Genomic DNA, 17,502 nt, shown 5'->3' on the forward strand with positions numbered 1-17,502 from the left:
TTGAAAGTGCATGTTCCAAATGTTTTAGCAACAAGTAGTAAAAAGAGCAACTCAAAAAAAAATGTGATCCAAGTTCAAAGCAGCTCCAGTAAGAAATGTAACTTGCTATTTGAGCTGGTCAGGTTTCTGGATACCATTGTCCAGCACTTTGGCACAACTTGCTACATAACGCTGTAATCACAGGTCTGCTTTTCTGTCCTTCCATGGCCCGTGGTTCACACCCAGAGGTCTCTTCTCATCTTTTCCCAGTCCTTTAGCTGTTAGAGGTTTTTCATTACAGTAAGACTCTCTGTTTCCAGAAGCAGACGAACAGCCTAGATCACCCCTGGATTGTGAGAATGAACAATACTACAAAAGAAGACAGCTCCAAATGAGGCTCTATAGTCCCCATACCCAGCAGCAGCCAAGAAGGGCTTGGTTCTTTGTCTGGAACAGATTCTCATCCCATACCCCAGAGGAACTGCTTGGTCCAAAAGATGGAGAAGATGAGCAACAGAGAGACACTGAGGATGACAGCCATCAGGTAGGCAAAGATCCGGAACTGAGGGTTGCGGAAACACTCCCTGAGAGAGTAGTGGCTGGGGATGGGAACAGGCATAGGCCTGGCAGAGGGGGCCATGTCCTGGGGGGGCCCAGTCTGGCTCCCAGGCTCAGGGCCCAGGTCCAGCGTGTAGACCCGGGGCTGGCGCAGGAAATAGCGGCTCTTGGGCTGGTCCTTGAGACAGAGCTGGCGGCCTTCCAGGATGACATGGTGGGGCTCCAGGCGGAGCAGGGTGAGCATGGCAGTATCTGTGGGCAAGTCAGTGACAGGCTGCCCAGAGGCCAGCACAGTGGGCTGGCGACAGAGGGGACACAGCAACCGGCGCCGAGCCGGAGTCACCAGGCTGAGGTGGGCCAGGCATTCCACGCAGAAGGAGTGGCAGCAGTCCAGCACTTTGGGGGTGTGGAACGTGTTGTTGAAGGGGTTCCAGCAGACAGGGCACTCAGGCTCCCGGCCCTGTGGCTCTGCCATCCTCAGACCAGATGCTGGAAGATCTGGCAGGAGATGTCCTGGCAGAGAGGGAAAAGGAGCAGAGGGACACCCATTAAGCTCCGTCCCTGTGTTTGGCCCTAGGCTGTGTTCTGTGGGTTGTTAGAAGGTATTGTCACCCACATTCCACAGATGAAGAAACCTAGGTTCAAAAAGATGAAGCGATTGTTCCAGATCACTCAGTCCTAAGCTGTAGATGCAAGTGTGGTGCTCCGGCAGCATCCTCTCTATTGGGCGAAGACCTGCGCCACCCACCATTATCAAGCTCCCAGGGGAGGAGCATGCACTCTGGCTTTAGAAATCGATAAAAATGCTCCTTGCGCTGCATGTGATCGCCCTTGGCTTCTCGGACTCCAGGGAGAGGAAAGGGAGCCACAGTCAGTGCTTCATGCTAGCGAGCAAACATTTCCTTCCTGGCTGCCTCAGAGCAGAGATGGGCTTCGTGAATTCCCGTCTTAACCTCCTCTGGGGGCAGATGCCAGGCCCTCTCTCCTTCCTCCCCTTGGGCTGCAGGGCCATTCCTCAGAGCCCATTTGCCCAGTCTTTGTGCAGGGTCTTGCAAGGGGGCCTCTGGGAAGGCTTTTCCCCTTGACTGGAAGCTTGGAGAGGTTCCCTTCCCCAGCTCCCCAGATCAGCCCTTTCAGAGCCTCCTTCCAAGAGTCGGCCTCCCCTGGCTCCTCTTCCCTCCCTTTGTCCCAGGAAATCCCCAAAGCACCCACCTGGGCTTCCTTGGCACTAGAGTGGTTAGGCAGACTACCCTGAAGGGCCTGAGGCTCTAGTCTCTTCCTCTCCAGAATCCGCAAAGCTTTGGGAGACTGCTTTCTCACCACCAACACTGGGGCCCGTCTCCATGGCAGCACATACGCAGCACCTGGAGCTGCCAGGTGGCCCAGGCTGCAGCCTCTGGAGCACACCTGCCTGCAGCGAAGGCCAGAGAGCTGCCCAGGTGGCACAGCGGGGAGGTGAGGGACAAGGGTTCCCCTGGGGCGCGGCGACCAACCAACCCTAGAAGCCAGGTGTCTGCGAGATTGTGGGCGGTCTCTTCAAGACCTCGATCCCTGGCCTGGAAAGGCAGGGGCGGCAATTTCCTTTTTCTAGATTAGGGGAGGGTAAGTGAGCCTTCTGGGCTTCCTCTCTCCTGGGCCCTCATTTCTTTTTTTTTCTAAAATGGCTGAAACCTCCTTCTCACACAAAGGGGCTGCCCCGCCTTGCAATCGCTGCGAAATTCATCTACTGCACAGCCTAAAATCTCTGAATAGTGTCTGAATATCAGATTCAGAAAGTCCTCTCCTGTTCTCTTCTGATCATTTAATGTGCCCAAGGAGCTGTAACCAGAACATGCAGGCCTTGCTGCCTCCTTTGTTCTCAGAACACAGATGGTCAGCCTGGCAGGCACTGACCGCTGAGATCCCAGAGTCCAAGACGTGGCCATCCCACCACCCTTGGGGGCTTAATTAGAAGGGGAGTCAGGGAGGAGGCGTGCTGCAGCCCTACTTCCCCATTTCAACCAGAAACACTTGGCTTTTCTCATATTCGTCATTTGAACAAGTTGAAGAGTTGAGCTTCTAAGGAAAAAAAAAGTTTAAAAGCCACTTCTTCATCTTAATCACTCACTCTGCAAATGGGAGGCAAAAAGTGACTGTCACCCAAGGCCATCCAGCTAGTTAATGGTGACACCAGGACTTCCAGGCCACCACCGTGCTGCTGTCAGAGAGGCAGAACACTCATTCAGTCCACCTACTGGATGTGTGTTATTAACTGGATAGTAGGTGCTTGCATTTCATTAGGAGGTTCCTCTTAAGTCTCTCACGGTACGAATCCAGGAACCCTGCAAAGGACATTTGGGGGCAGTGAGTCTCCTTTGTGTCCCTGATACGACATCATCTACCGTGACTGAGTTGGCACCTAAAGCAAAACCTGCTTACACTCTCTGATTCATGGCTTCCTGGTTTCCTTCTGGACCCTAGAACTCTGCCACTGCTCCATATAGGGAAGAGGAAATGAAGACATGCAGGAGGAGGATGGAACAGCTCTGGCCAAAGCTGGGATAGTTTGCCAAGGACCCTTACCAGTGGCCCATTTGCCCTTTCAGCAAACAGTCATTGAGTTATTGAGAGCACACCATATACCAGGCACTATGCTAGGCACTCAATAAATAATGGGGAACAAAATAGACATGGTCTTTGACCTCATAACATTTAGAGTCTAGTGAAGGAAGGAGACATTGATTGAGTGATAGGCAATAAATAAGTATAATTTTAATGAATACCATAAAGGACAAAAAGGAAAACGGACTTAAAGGGCTGGCTGCTTCAGATGAGACCACTAGGGAAGCTTTCTCCAAAGAGGTGATATGAAAGCTGAGACTGGAGGATGAGAAGAATCCAGCCATGCAGGGTGGAGGAAGAGCAAGGGAACAGCATGTGCCAAAGCCCTAAGGCGAAAAAAAGCTCTGCCCATTGAGGAAGTGAAAGGAGGCTGGGTGACTGAAGTGTAGCAGGTGGATCTGGAGTGGGAAGTGACTCAGGATGAAGCCAGAGAGGTAGGAGGCGAGCCCTGGAAGCTGGGGAATGCATCTGGATGTGATTCTAGGACTGAGTGTGTGTGTGTATGTGCGTGTGTGTGTATATGCATGCACGCACATGCTGGCAGGGTTTGGGGGTGATGACTAAAATAAAATGCACAGCCTAAAAGTTGAGAGTTGTTTTATTTGGCGGACATTTCTAATGACTCAAACCGGAGATAACAGCTTCTCAGATGGCTCTGAGGGACTGCTCTGAGGTAGGGGAGGAGCCAGGATATATAGGAGTTTTTACAACAAAGACCAAGTGGTTGGAACGTCAAAGGATTACTGTTAATTAAAGAAAACCAGACATCTCAAGTTAAAGAATTTAGCACTTTTCTATGCATGGGAAGGTACAAAGGTCTGGGCTCAGTAAAATCATTCCTTTGATATGCACCTAGCTATCTAGGGCCAGTCTCCTGTTCTTTCACATCCTAAGTTCCCTCAGGGAGCACCACTGGGGGTGGCTGCAGAGGCCAGGCTGCCTGCTTGTCTGCATCCTGAGTTCCCTCTGCTCACTGTCAGGGGAAGATGGTAGTGGCTAATGACTTGATGGCCACAGAATTCTTTGTTTACTGATATGGCTGGCAATATTTTTCGTTCACAGGGGTGGGGGTGACCTAATCCTATTTCCATTTTTAAAATACCATTCCAACTGCAGAGCAGAGGACAGACTGATAAGGAACAGGGTGGAAATGGAAGACCAGTTACGGGTTTTAGCGGTGGTCCAGGCTGAGATGGTGAGACAGATGAGGCAATGATGGAGAAGAACAAAGGGACAGGGCAAAATGGAGATGGAATCAAAAGTAGTTCCCAAGAAGCAGTGGACAGCATAGATTCCAGAGCCAGGAGGTCAAGGCCCACTGTTCACTGGGGCTGTGATTTCAGTTGAACTGCTTAACCTCTCTGTGCTTCAATTTCTTCTGAAAAGGAAACTAAAAGTACCTTGGAGGGTAAAGCTCTTAGACAGAACCTGGCACCCAGTAAAGATTATACATGGGCGGTTGCTTTATCCCTGCAAATGGTTTTGAGAGAGAGGAAAGCTCAAGGCTGACTTACAGACCATGAAATTTTCTATGTTGAGCTTTGAGGAGCCCCTGAATCTACAGTGTGTCAGAATCAGACCTTTAGTACTTATCAAAAGCCTTAAAATGTACATAATCTTGATTCAGCAGTTTCCTGTGAATCTGTCCTGTGGAAATCTATCCTATGGAAATAATCCAGGACCTGTGCAAAGATTTGATTATAAAGCTACCCACTGAAGCACTGTTCTAATGGTGAAATGCTGAAGATTGCCTAGTTATCCAATTGTAGGACACTGACTAAGTAAATTCTGCTCCATCCATATGAAGAGACATTCTGCAGCCTTTAAATGATGTAATAAAACACTTATTAATATGGAAATAATGTTCATGATATGTCATTAAGTGAAAAGAACCAGTAATAAAACCATATTACAATGCAATCTAATTTATCAGTATATGTGTGCAATGGAAAAATGTCAACAGTGTTTATCTCTGGAGGTAAGATTATAGGCTTATTTGTTTAAATTCTCTTTGAAAATTCTAACTTTACTGCAGTAAGCTTGTATTACTCCCTTTAAAGATCTTCCCCTCCCCACAAAGCAGACCTACATTTTCTGAAGTTCCTTGGCCAGAGCTGTAAAGGGCTGCTCAAGAGGAAGGACGATCACTGTTGCATCAGGACCTGGGCCCTTATTTGCCGTGGTCCCTTCAGGCCTTGTCTGTGGTTTCAGAGTCTGTCTCCAGGAGGAACTCTGGCCCCTTGTCACCCGCCACTCACTCTCGAGCCAGGACGTCCCAACACTACCCAAGAGGTATCGCTTCAGTCCGTGACCAAGTCAGTCAGCCAAATACCGATTGTCCGCAGCATCATCCCAACGCTTTCTACCTCAAGAGGAGAGAGGTGAAGAACTAGCATTTTTATAGCACTTCCCGGTTTACAAAGAGCTTCAGTCCTGGCTAGGATCTAAGTGTGGCGACTCACATCTAGAAGGTATAATTGCTTATTATCATTTTTTTCTATTTGTATAGACCATTTGATTCTTTAAAACCACCCTGTGAAGGAAGCAGGATCAAGAGTTGAAAGTGTGCAGCTTAGAAACCAGGCTTCTTTGTTGTGAGGTCTTAGAAAAACGGCTTAACCCCTCTGAGCCTTGTTTTCCACTATAACATAGGCTAATGATCCCACCTTATGAGCTTGCTGTGAGGAAGGGATAGGGACTGTAATGTGCCCGGCAAAGCATAATAGATGCTCAGTACATAGTGAGCATGCTATTACATCCATTTTATAGATACGAACATCAAGGCTCAGAATGGTGAAGTGACCTGCCCAAGGCTTCACAGCCCCAGAACCCTGTGATCCGGCCCCCCACGACCCTCTCTGGCTCCTTACCTGCTCCCTCAGAGCCTCCTTTTCCTCCTTTCCCAAGCTCAGCCCCGCAGCGTGTGTTCTGGGCTCTGACTTCTCCCGGGGTTTCCAGGCAGTTGTGGGCGGGCCTTATTTGCATGGTCTTCAGGCAGCTCTTGGCCAGCTCTCTGTCTCAGATTTTCCTCTTCTTCCTTCTGATGACTTTGGACTGTCTGCGCTCACCAGGGACAGCCGGGAAGCTTTGGTTTCATCTTCCTCCTGTGAGTCAGTCTTGACTTTTCTCTAAGGGGTCAAAGTCCACTCTATCTTTGCAGGCCTCTGTTCTGAACTGGCTTGGTCTCCTGCCATCATATCTGACTGCACTGCCTTGGCTCACAAAGAGCCTTAGGTTGACGGGCAGGCAGGGTGTCTCCGAAGCCACTTCTGCCCCGAAGCCCAGACAGATTCTTTCCTACTCTGACCCCTACAGCCAAAATGCAAAGGGAGCTTGCAAAATATTAATGAAAGGCAAATAATCCAATAGGGAAACAGTTACAGGAGAGTCATAAGCATGAAGAGTCTGGGTTCTCAATCAAGTCAGATTTTTGGGTCAGAGTCAAGTCCTCACTTAGAACCAAGACTCTACTTACTAGCAATGGAGACTTGAGCAAATTCACTTCTCTAAGTATTGGGTTTTTTACCTGAAAATGAGCATAATCATTTTGCCTACTTGATCTGCAGGTTACATGAGATAACCCATGCAGAGATCCTAACACAGTGCCTGTATTAAGTAACATGCAGTAAATGTTAAGTGCAACTATTGTTTTGATCAGGCAAATCACAGAAAAAGAAATACATATGGAATATATATGTAACTGTTCAACCTCGTTTATAATTAGAGAAATTCAAATTTTAAAAAGGTACTGCTTTATTTTCCTATTAGACAAATAAACATTAAAATAACAGTAGCTAAAAATACTAGTATTAGTAGCAGTTTTTGATGTTTTATTAAATGCTCCTGATCTATGACAATGAATCCTCTCAGCACTCCAGGACACACTATATGGAATACATTAAATCAATGACTTGTCCTTTTTCTTCCACGGATAAGGACTCAGAAGCTCAAAGCAAATAAGGGATTTATTTGCCCAAGAGCTCATGAGAAACAAGTTAAAGAGCTGGGATTGCAAGTCTGACCCTGGAATCTCTGCCATTGCCTCATCATACCCCAAAAGTGTGTTCATAGGACACATTTTTGTTCCCTGTCGAATTCTCTGTATTCATGGCCCTCTTCTTTTATCCCTTTAATGACTGTTGAAATGGGGTTTGGAGAATAAACAGAAATAAATGTTATCTGATGGTTGATGTAATCAAATCCCTAGTCCCTGATTTTGTTTAAACTTTTTATTTTAGAGTAGGTGATATATTCATGTGTTCAGCACATGAAAGGTTAAATTTTGCAAAGAAAATACTCTTCTAGCTACCTGGTTTCCCTGAAAACTGGGTATTATACTGTCGATTTCTTGTGTGTCTTTCCAAAGATGCTTTATGAATACACAAACAAAACTCCTATGCCAAAACGTCTATGTATTCCTCTTCCTCCTTTTTACACAAATGTGCATATAGTATACATGGTTCTACACCTTGCTTTTTCCTTTAATGATATACCTGAGATATCATCTATATTAGTACATGAAGAGCTTTTTCAGTTTTTTTGTATCATTTTTCATTGAATGGCTCTACCATAAATTACTTAACCATTCCCCTATTGCTCTAATCCCTTCATTTTAAATATATAAATGTTGGATGGAAAAATAAATGCCAAAATGATTGCAAGATTTAGATTAGCTTGGAATTGTCTGGAAAAAAAAGTTGTGTGCTTTGTGAAGTTGTAGGTTCTTAACAAAGATCTCTAAGTATTTTTCTTCTTTCTGAACAGGAGACAGAGAGACCCCTCAAGGCAGGCCCTGGTGGCCTGGAGGTCCCTCTCAGCCCTGGAATTCTCTGGTTTCTGGTATCACTTCTCATTAACTAAGGTTAGTGGGGATTCAAAGACACTGATTCAAAGGATCTGGTTTGTATTTGAGAGTTTAGAAGCCATGCTTTCTGGTTTGCCAAATCACACAAACCATGGAGAAGTTTATACAGTATCCAAAAGATATACTTAATAGTGTGATTTATAATAAGAAATATGTATTTGGCCATCATTCTGTTCCTGGCACAGAGTTTTTCCTAAAACTCTTGGAATTTTTTAAGTGATGAGAACAATAAAGTTGTCTTTTTTATGTTGAGGGAGCTGTTATGTTAATACCCAAGGGTAACCTAAGGGTGGGGGCCAGTTGCCAGGGGAACCAACTGTGTGATTTTGGGGTTGGAACTTTCAGTCTGGTCCCAACACCCCCTCTCCTCCACCTCTTGGGAGGGGAGAGGGGCTAGAGATTGAGCTTAATCACCAATAGCCAGTGATTTAATCAACCATGCCTGTGTGATGAGGCCTTCATAAAAACCCGAAGGACAGGGTTCAGAGATTTCTGGATTGATGAATACATGACGTGTGGGAAAAAAGCGTGCTTGGAGACGGTATGCAAGCTCCACGCCCCTCCCCACATCCCTGCCCTGTGCATCTTTTCCATCTGACTGTTCATCTTTTCCATCTGACTATTCATCTGTATCTTTCATAATATCCTTTATAATAAGCCGATAAATGTAAGTAAATGTTTCTCTGACTCCTGTGAGCTGCTCTAGCAAATTAATCAGACCCAAAGTGGGGGTCATGGGAATTTCTGATCTATAGCCAGTGGGTCAGAAGCACAGGTGACAACTTGGACTTTCAATTGGTGTCTGAAGTGTATATGGAGGGGAGGCAGTCTTGTGGGACTGAACCATTAACCTGTGGGATCGGATGCTAACCCCAGGTAGGTAGTGTCAGAACTGAGTTGAATTGTACACCCAGCTGGTGTGGAAGAATTGCTTGGTGGTGTTAAAAGATACAGACAATCAGAATTAGTGTCACAGCAGGAATATGCCTTTATTTTTTGGTTAAGTGAGGGTGCTCACTGCAGTTTTAGTTTTACCATAAATTACTGGGAGAAAAAAGAAGTAAGAGTCCAGCTGTAGCACATCAATTAAGTGGAAAACTACACAATCATTTAAAATGATTTTGCAGAAGAATTTTTACTTGGGAAAATGGTCACAATATACTGTAAATAGAGGGGGGAAAGCTTTACAAAAAGCTGTATGTAGTGTGCACCAGATTTTGTAAAAAAGAAAAAATTATATATAAAGACTGAAAGGTCATGAGATAAAGTGTCACAATGGCTATCTTTGGGTGGTAAGTTTACCAGTAGTATCATTTTCTTATCTATATTTTCTAAACTTTCATTAATAAATATGTATTACTTTTGCAATAGGAAAATTCACTAGGGAAGTAAGTTAAGTCTGAGTTTGCTGCAACCAGGGAATCCAGAACTTAAAAAGAAAAGCAAGGAGGGCATGTAAGAAATCAGTCAGGGCATTGCAAGCATTTAAATAAAAAGGAAATAAGCCATGGCCCTTTCCCGGATCACTAACTGTCTAGTGAGCAAATGCATTATCATAATGTCTCTGGGTGGTCAGGGTTAGGGAGTACTTTGCAAACAGTGGAAATTTTTCTGGGGAGATACCCAGGAGAGATAGTGAGGCATCTCAGGAATCTGAGAGTTGGAACTAATTTAGTTCATGCTTGGGAGGTGAGGTAAGTCAGCCAGAAAAGCACCTCGCCTAAGCAGTACCTTGGAACCAGTTGAGTGAAGAGTCATGAGACTTCGTGGAGCCCAGCCACCGTCTGGAGTGGAGGCAGAGGGTGATACGAACCCATGTGGGGAGGAAAGGCAGCAGAAGGCAGTAGATGGGCAGTGGAGGATGGAGAGAAGGCGGTGACCAGGCAGGTTTGGGCAGGTTTTGGTCAGGTGGTCGGTGTTTAGTGAGCCCCCACCCCGCCAAGGGCAGAGGGCAGCTCTCCCTGTGGGGCATCACACTGTTATCACTTGGAGCCTTGCCTAGGTCTGTCCAGAGGTTAGAACAGTCCCAGCAGCAGAGGCATCACTGGAAAGTGATAGAAATGCAGAACCTGAGGCCCACTCTAGACCAACTGACTTGCATTTTTACAAGACCACCAGGGGGGTTGAGAGACACACTGAAGTATGAGGAGGGCTAATTTAGGAAATTGCATTCATGCTCAGACTCATAAAGGCTTCGTAAGGACCTGACACAGGAAGAAGATATCTTAGACAGGGTGGGAAGACTCCCAGCCTGGGAAAGGACATCTGCCCTGCATCCCTTTTTGCAGCATCCGAATTTGTTTTACAAAGTCACAATCCCTTATGCAAGACCCTTGAGGCCAGATGCGTTTCAGAATTCAGAATGTTTCATGTTTTAGGAAGATAATCTGATGCATTTACTATATACTAGTGAGACCTGAGACAGCACCCTGTAATCAAATGCATTAATATTCTGTCATCTATTATAAAGATTGATACCCAAAAGAATAAGCACCATCAGGTCAGGTCAATTTTGGCACCAAATTTAATGAAAAAAAACTTTGTCTCCAGAGTGTGGGAATTTTAGGATCATGGATAAGGATTATGAACTATTTTATTATTTTATTTCTGAAAGTGTCAATTGAATTAGGTTAGAAACACTGATACGGTACTATTTCTTGGCCCTTGTTTACCTCAGACTTTTCAAGAACTACAAGGTCTAGATATTCCTTCAAATATACAGTGGTTCACATTCTTCCTCTCATCAAGCAGTTCACATCTGGCATTGCTATTCCCAATCTGCTCAAGGGGTTCTATGAGAAGTGACTGGATTTTGCTGAAATTAAGAATTCATCCCAGCTAACATCAATGGGAAAGGTCAGAGCAGAGACTGGGTCCCAGGGCCTCCAGCTCCTGGTCCCACCGAGCTTTCCTCCCCTGCTTTCATCTGCTCTCCAGCAGCTTCTCCCCTCTCTATCTCCAGGCAGAGGATGGGCTCCAGCTGAGGACACAGGACAGTAGGCCTCCAGCATGTGCCGCCTGTTGTGTTTACAAACACGCAAGTGCAATTGGACGGTTCTTTCTCCAGCTGGGCTGTGAATGAAGCATCTTTCAATCCCCCAGACTTGCAGCCACTTCAGGTGGCAGTAGTTGCCCCTCCGAAGGTCCCTGGTGTGCGCTGGGCCAGGCACAGCTAGGTGAGTCCTCACACTTGCTCTGAAGCTGTTCTCCAGGTGAGCCCTGCTGGGAAGACAGTGGCCAAGAGTTGGCAAGAGGCCATTTGTACAAGGAGGGTCCAGGGAGTTTCCAGGAAGCTCTCAGAGGCCTTCTCCAAATGCCGGGGAGAAGGCTCCTGGACCAAAGTCCAACCCTGCTCTTGTCATGCTCAGCTGGCAGCGCTGGCAGAGCGACCCTCACTTGGAGCTTTTAGAGTTTTCAGGAAGTGCACTGTTTTGTAGGCTTTTTTTCCTCTTATCTTTCCACATCATAAAATAGTCTTCTACAACCTTTTCTTCAAAAGGAAAATAGTCTTTTTTTATCGTAAAAGTGATCAAAGAAATAGCAGATTTATGTATTTGCTTGTAGTATATGCATGAGATGTCTCTGCAAGGGTATACGAGATGCTGGTAACACAGGTTACCTCTGGAGGGAGCCAGACAGATGGCAGACATGGATGGGAGGAGGACTATCATATAACTGGCTGTACTTTTTTAAAACATACTATTTTAAAGCTCTTTTTGGGGGGAGGGGGTAAAGTTATTTATTTATTTATTTTTAATAGAGGTGCTGGGGATTGAACCCAGGACCTCGTGTGTGCTAAGCACATGCTCTACCACTGAGCTCTGCCCTCCCCCATTTGTACTCTTGATTGTGACTATGTGACGTGTTAACGATTTAAAAAATAAATACTGTTTAAAATGAAACTCCCAGTACCTCCTCCAAAAAATAAATAACTAAACCTAATTACCTTCCCTCTAAAAAAATTTTTTTTAATTAAAAAAAAAGGAAACTGCAAAAAAAAAATCAATACAGAAAGGCATAGAGAATAGAAAATAAATTCATCTTTAAACAAATACTATAGAAAGGCACAAAGTAGAAAATAAATTCATCTCTAAACTCAAAACCCAGAGATGACGCTGTTAACATTTTTGCTCTGTTCTTTTCAGACTTTTTTCCATGATGTATAGACATATATGAGGACCTATTTTTACCAGGATAGGATGAGTCTGTCTGGGGCTGTTTTGTCACCTGTGTTTTTCACTTAGGGTGAATCACAGACAACATTCCAATGCAGCCTCATTTTAAATGTCTGCAAGGTTATTAGTCACGTGACACGGTGGCCAGTTTCTGAAAGACTATTTCTGGATACACTGAGAGAGGTCAGCATCTGGACACAGTGCTAGCTGGCACCAATCCCCATCACCCCAGATCTGGGCTTTTCAGTTTGCTGTGTGCAAGAGCTTGACTAAGTGGGATGTTGTGTCCCAGACCTGGGGAGATAACATCTGGGGATGGACTGGATACTCCTCCTGTTTAACCTGTGTCACTTAACCCATAGGTGCAGATATCTCCTTACCTGCCTCCCTTCAGTCTTTGTGCCCACCACACCACTGAAAGTAGAGGGTCTTGACGGGAAGAGCCGGTCGGTCTGTGCATCCAAAGGCCTGGGCTCCCCTCGGGGCTTGGCCACATGCTGTGTGCTCTTTGCAAGTCACTTTCCTTCTCTGCACAATGCAAAAAACACTGCCTACCTCACAGTGTTATTTTATTGGACAATTCAGGTGAAATTATGATTGTGAAAGTAGTTTGTAAAGTATAGAGCACTGTATACATACAAGGCTGTGTTGTTAATTTCTGGCTTCCTAACCGGAGGTATCAGGAAGAAAGTTAGAATCAAAACCGGTTGGTCCAGCTTTTTTTTTTTTTAATGGAGGTACTAAGGATTGAACCCAGGACCTCGTGCATGCTAAGCACACACTGTACCACTGAGCTATACCAACCCCCACCAGCTTCTTTCTAATGTTGGCCTGTGGAGCTGACACTTCCCTAGTGCAGCTCATAAGTGAAGTGGATAAATAATAACACTGTCACGCAACAGAATATTATCCAGCAATGAGAAGGAATGACATTCAATGACATACAATAATGTGAATCTCTGTCACACACACGTTGAGCAAAAGAAGCCTGGCCAAAACTGAGCAGACAGTTTCACTTAAATTTATTGCTGGATAACAAACTGTCTCAAAACTTAGTGTCTTAAGGTGATTATTATTTTTCATGATGTGTGGGCTAGTTGTGCAGTTTCCTCTTCTGAGTTCATCTGTGGCTGCGTCGGCTGCAGGTTTGGCAGGGTTGGAAGGTCCGGGGTGACCTCGTTCACACATGTGGTGATGCTGGGTTCTTTTCCACAGAGGGTGGGTCACCTCCCTGATGTGGAGACTTCAGAGCAGCATTCCAGCAGGGGGAAGTGGAGCTCCTTAAGGCTGCACCTCAGACTTGCAGTGTTTATTCCTCTGCATTCTGTCAGTCAAACCAAGTCAAAGACCAACCCAGATTCAAGGGGTAGGAAAACAGACCGCACCTTTTAATGAGAGGTCACCTTGCAAAGGGTCACACGTACAGGGATGGGAGAAATCTGTGGCCGTATCTTCCATGTATTATAATATGATTCCATTTGTATGAAGTGGAAAAGCAGACAAAACCAATTGATGCTGTTATAAATTCCTTGGCAGATAGGCCTGGAGGGGAGTGCGAGGGAGGCCATCTGGGTTCCTGGATGTATCACATGTCTTCATCTAGGTGACCAGAGTCTGTTCAATTTATGAAAATTCAGCTATCAGCTTTAGACACCTGAAACTTTATGATTGCTATACTGAATTCAAAGTTAAAAATACACATAGTGGCTTCAAAAGGATGAAGTTCACTTCTCTTTTAAGTCACAGTCCATTTGGTCAGGCTGTTGGAACAGCTCAGTCCCTGGAAGTTATTTGGGGCCCCAGCTTTCTTGCTGTTCCATCATCTTGCCCTTGCCTGAATAGCTGAAGCTGTTCTTGGCGGTCTGTATTCCACCTAGTGGGGAGGGACTCATAGGGGGAATCCTGGACCAACATGTTCCTTGTGAGCTAATAAGGTGGAAGTTACGCACATCACTTCCACTCACAATCCACTGATGCGAGCTTATTCTCATGGCTGTGCCCAGCTGGGAATGTAGTCTTAGCTGGACAGCCTGTGCCAAGAAGCGCCAGTTTCAGGAAAAACTAGCAGTCTGCTGTGTTTTTAATGATGAAGCTGTTCTTTAGGGAAAGGGGGTGGGGATAAATTAGGAGTTTGGGATTAGCAGACACAAACTACTATATATAAAATAGATAAACAGCAAGGTCCTACGGTATAGCACAGGGAACTATATTCAATATTTTTTAATAACCCATAATGAAAAAGTATGAAAAAGAATATGTGTATGTATACGTATCATTGAATTACTAAGCTGTATACCAGAAACTAACACACTGTAAATCAACTATACTTCAGTTAAGAGAAAAATTGTTTTAAAAAGTCCACTCAGAAAAAGCTAAGTTCCTTTTTCTCAGTGTTAAGATTAAACACACCAAAAGACCTGAGTTCTACCCTTATAATTCCTGTGTCAAAATGAAGTAAATGAAGGCCATTACAGACTGAAAACACTGCCTCTCAATACCAATATTGAAAACATATCTGAAGATAAATTTCTGCCGCTACCAACTAAAAGATCAGCAAGTATTTCTTTCTTTTTTTTTTAAGCAAGTATTTCTTTAGTGACTGTGAATTCAGAACTCCTGGGCAGCTTTCTTTTACAGTCATCATTCAGGAAGACAGTGATAACAGGGACTTGTCTGATACTTTGGTGCTACCAATGATCCTATTTCCTACATCACAAACCCTGGCAGCTGTTTTAGAGAAAACACTGTTTCCTAAGTCATTTCTAACCTTTTAGTAAAAATAAAGTTCCTCTTATAAGATAGTTTAAGCCACCAAAAAAATAAATAAAAAGTCAAGAATAATTACCACTCATTTTCCTTAAATGTATATTTTTAACTTATAAATATGTAAGTAAATACATAAATTTTCAAATATATTCTTGGGCAGATTTCAAGAGCTTATATGCTTTCCTAGAAAAAAAGTGAACTGTCTTTGGAAAATTCCTTCTATGATTTTAGAAGAGCAGCCTCTACAATGAAGTGTTCAATGAATAAATGAATGCATTTTAGCAGCGTGTATCTTACGTGCTGAGAGTACCTGATTAGGGCATATAAGACGAAAAAAATCCTATAAAAACCTTTGCATTTATTAGTCTATTATATATATATATTTTTAATTGAAGTATAGTCAGTTTACAATGTTGTGTCAATTTCTGGTCTACAGTATAATGCTTCAGTCATACATGAACATACATATATTCGTTTTCATATTATTAATCTATCTTCTACTTACAATGCACTGGTGAGGAATTTTTACATACAGCACATGTGTAGAGTATAGGGGAAAATTTTATTGGTAATAGAATTGGGCTAATGCATCAGAGGCCTTCTATTTTCTCACATGTATGTTCCCTCTGTTCCCCTTCCCAACCCACTCCTTTGGATTTTCTGGCTTCCTTCTAGAAGAAAGGCTCAGCTGTAGCACTAACAGTTCAGAGTACACTAGAACTTTCCCTGAGACACCTGTTTCCTGCTCCCAGGCACCTGTCCAGGAGGATCTCCTTGGAACCAAGAAGTTAATAACTGGTCTAGAAAATACACAAACAATGTCATGGTCTACAAATTTCTAAAAGGAACTTTGTGACATCATGCAGAGGCAAAAGGGGTGAGGGGGAAACTCAGGCAGACCCAGGTTCAAATCTCCGTTCCTCCCCTTCCTCCCTATGTGTGTATCCTCAGGCAAAGGACTGGGTGTTCCTGGGCCTCAGCTTCCTCAGCGGCAACATGGGAATAACAGAACTGCAGTGAGAACACACGTATTCGGCCGTCTGTGGTGCTCAGTGAAGCAGCTTCCTCTCCCACTACCCACTTTGTCCCTCTAGAGCTCAAAGATCGGTAACCTAAGGAATTGCAGGGAAGCTAAACAATGACTAAAGGTTTAGAAAATAAGATCTAAGGAGAACAGGTGAAGGAATGGTAAGTGTGTCATATGGGAAGGAGAGCCCTTACTCTGGACAGAGAGGGCAGTAAATAACCATGGCTGCCATTTGTAAGCAAGGAAGATGGCTGTCAGCCACTGGCAAGAGAGGACAAAGGCTACATCTTTCTTTGGGACTCATTAGAAGGGGACTCTCCAGGCCTCAGCTGCCTTATGTGTGGGTTGCATGAAGGCAGGCGTGATGATTTTCCCTGGGGAAACGGGCTTGTGAGCACCAGGCTGGGGACTGATCTCCTGGCCCGAGCACCCTGCCCCTCCTCATTGGCCGGGGCTCGGGGGCTGGCACAGTTGAGTGCGTCCTTCTGTTTTTTCTGTATGTTCCACTGTTACTGTGGAGATTCCCTTTGCCTCACTCTAGTCATTCCCCAGGAGTTTGTATAAAACTAAATAAAAATATCAAAATATACAAATGAAAAATTTTAGCTTTAATCTCTCCATTTTCTTATCCACAGAACAGGTTTGATAACTCATGTAACCCTGGGTGAGGGCCGTGGTCATCAGCCTCCTCGAGCCGTCTCAGGTCTCATTTTCACGCAGCCCCAGCACCCGTGTAGGAGGCTTCCGAGGGCAGGCAGGGTTTGCCTCCTCCCGCTCTGCGACTCCGAGGAGAGGCCAAGGCTTTTGCTTTCTTGCCCTAACTTTGATCTTTCACATTGTTAAGGGTCAGTGATTAGAGCTTAATCTCATGTCTACAATCCATTTCATCTATGTGTTATTCTTTCTCAGTCAGATAATTGTGAGGCAACCAAAACAGAGTTTCTCTCCCCTCTGCATTTTTTTCTTTTGTAGAGACATGGAAAAGGTCAGTTCAATAGACTCAGACCCTGTGTTCTGAGCCATGAACTTTTTTTTTTTGAAGAGCAGTCCCCAAAGCTCATTAGAAATTGCATTTGGATTTAACTTAGATTGAGAACTTTATGTTTCTAATCTGTGCACCTGATTTTGAACCACTGGACTTAAATTGACTTCTAATACTGCCATACCTTCTAAGGGAACCTAAGCAAAGAACACCAGCCCCACATTGCCCTCCCAGGGTAACAGGGACAAACACAGTCACACTGAGAAAGGAAGGGGCCACAGTTTGCTATTGTCCAGGGAAGGTCTCTTGGCCTCAGAATGCTGCCACTTCCCGCAGTTCCAGTCCTTGGCTGTGGTCCACCCTGAGTAAGTGAATTCCTCTGCTGAAACTTGCACACAATGAGGAGGTGGTGTCAGCAACAGCCAGGGAAGTCAAGGGTCCTGATCCATCCAGAGACAAGGTGGAAAGGCAGGCTGGGGAGGGAGGGGGAGCCTGCAGGTTAGGCCAAGAGTGCAATATCTTGAAACATCCTTGTGAGAAACCCACAGAA

General features: G+C 44.8%; 2 protein-coding genes and 1 long non-coding RNA gene across 11 annotated transcripts in view; 1 reads left to right on the forward strand and 2 right to left on the reverse strand.

The window, feature by feature from the left end:
- On the reverse strand, window positions 1-7,013 carry RNF183 (ring finger protein 183). 7 transcript variants are annotated; one of them, XM_045518279.2, is made up of 3 exons: window positions 6,009-7,013; window positions 2,772-2,858; window positions 1-1,050 (listed from the first exon to the last, which is right to left on the reverse strand). In XM_045518279.2, exon 3 carries the CDS (start codon window positions 1,010-1,012, stop codon window positions 440-442), a length of 573 nt encoding a protein of 190 aa, XP_045374235.1. In that variant the 5' UTR covers window positions 1,013-1,050; window positions 2,772-2,858; window positions 6,009-7,013; the 3' UTR covers window positions 1-439. The 7 variants fall into 7 exon arrangements, with proteins under 7 accessions (XP_045374235.1, XP_045374230.1, XP_074218131.1 ...); XM_045518274.2 differs by having other exon boundaries at window positions 2,645-2,858; window positions 6,009-7,012; XM_074362030.1 differs by lacking the exon at window positions 6,009-7,013 and adding an exon at window positions 5,228-5,365.
- LOC123617452 (uncharacterized) lies at window positions 5,466-16,024 on the forward strand. Its single transcript, XR_012506520.1, has 3 exons — window positions 5,466-5,609; window positions 7,903-7,999; window positions 15,895-16,024. It is a non-coding gene; the product is annotated as an uncharacterized LOC123617452 (long non-coding RNA).
- WDR31 (WD repeat domain 31) overlaps window positions 13,183-17,502 on the reverse strand; it is a 17,883-nt gene continuing 13,563 nt past the window's right edge. For all 3 annotated transcript variants that reach the window (XM_074362028.1, XM_074362026.1, XM_074362027.1), the window contains one exon: window positions 13,183-17,425. In XM_074362028.1, the coding sequence (XP_074218129.1) occupies window positions 17,265-17,425 (161 nt within the window). In that variant the 3' untranslated portion in view covers window positions 13,183-17,264. The remainder of the gene's footprint in view (window positions 17,426-17,502) is intronic.

The sequence above is a fragment of the Camelus bactrianus genome, chromosome 4, assembly GCF_048773025.1.
Source record: "Camelus bactrianus isolate YW-2024 breed Bactrian camel chromosome 4, ASM4877302v1, whole genome shotgun sequence".
Taxonomy (NCBI): domain Eukaryota; kingdom Metazoa; phylum Chordata; class Mammalia; order Artiodactyla; family Camelidae; genus Camelus; species Camelus bactrianus.

Excerpts from the sequence above, each read along its gene's own strand:
- RNF183 (XM_010957230.3), bottom strand. The coding sequence starts at position 6,123 with ATGCAAATAAGGCCCGCCCACAACTGCCTGGAAACCCCGGGAGAAGTC. Across the intron at positions 1,051-6,008 it reads AGGAGGCTCTGAGGGAGCAG|GACATCTCCTGCCAGATCTT; the intron begins GTAAGGAGCCAG and ends CCTCTCTGCCAG.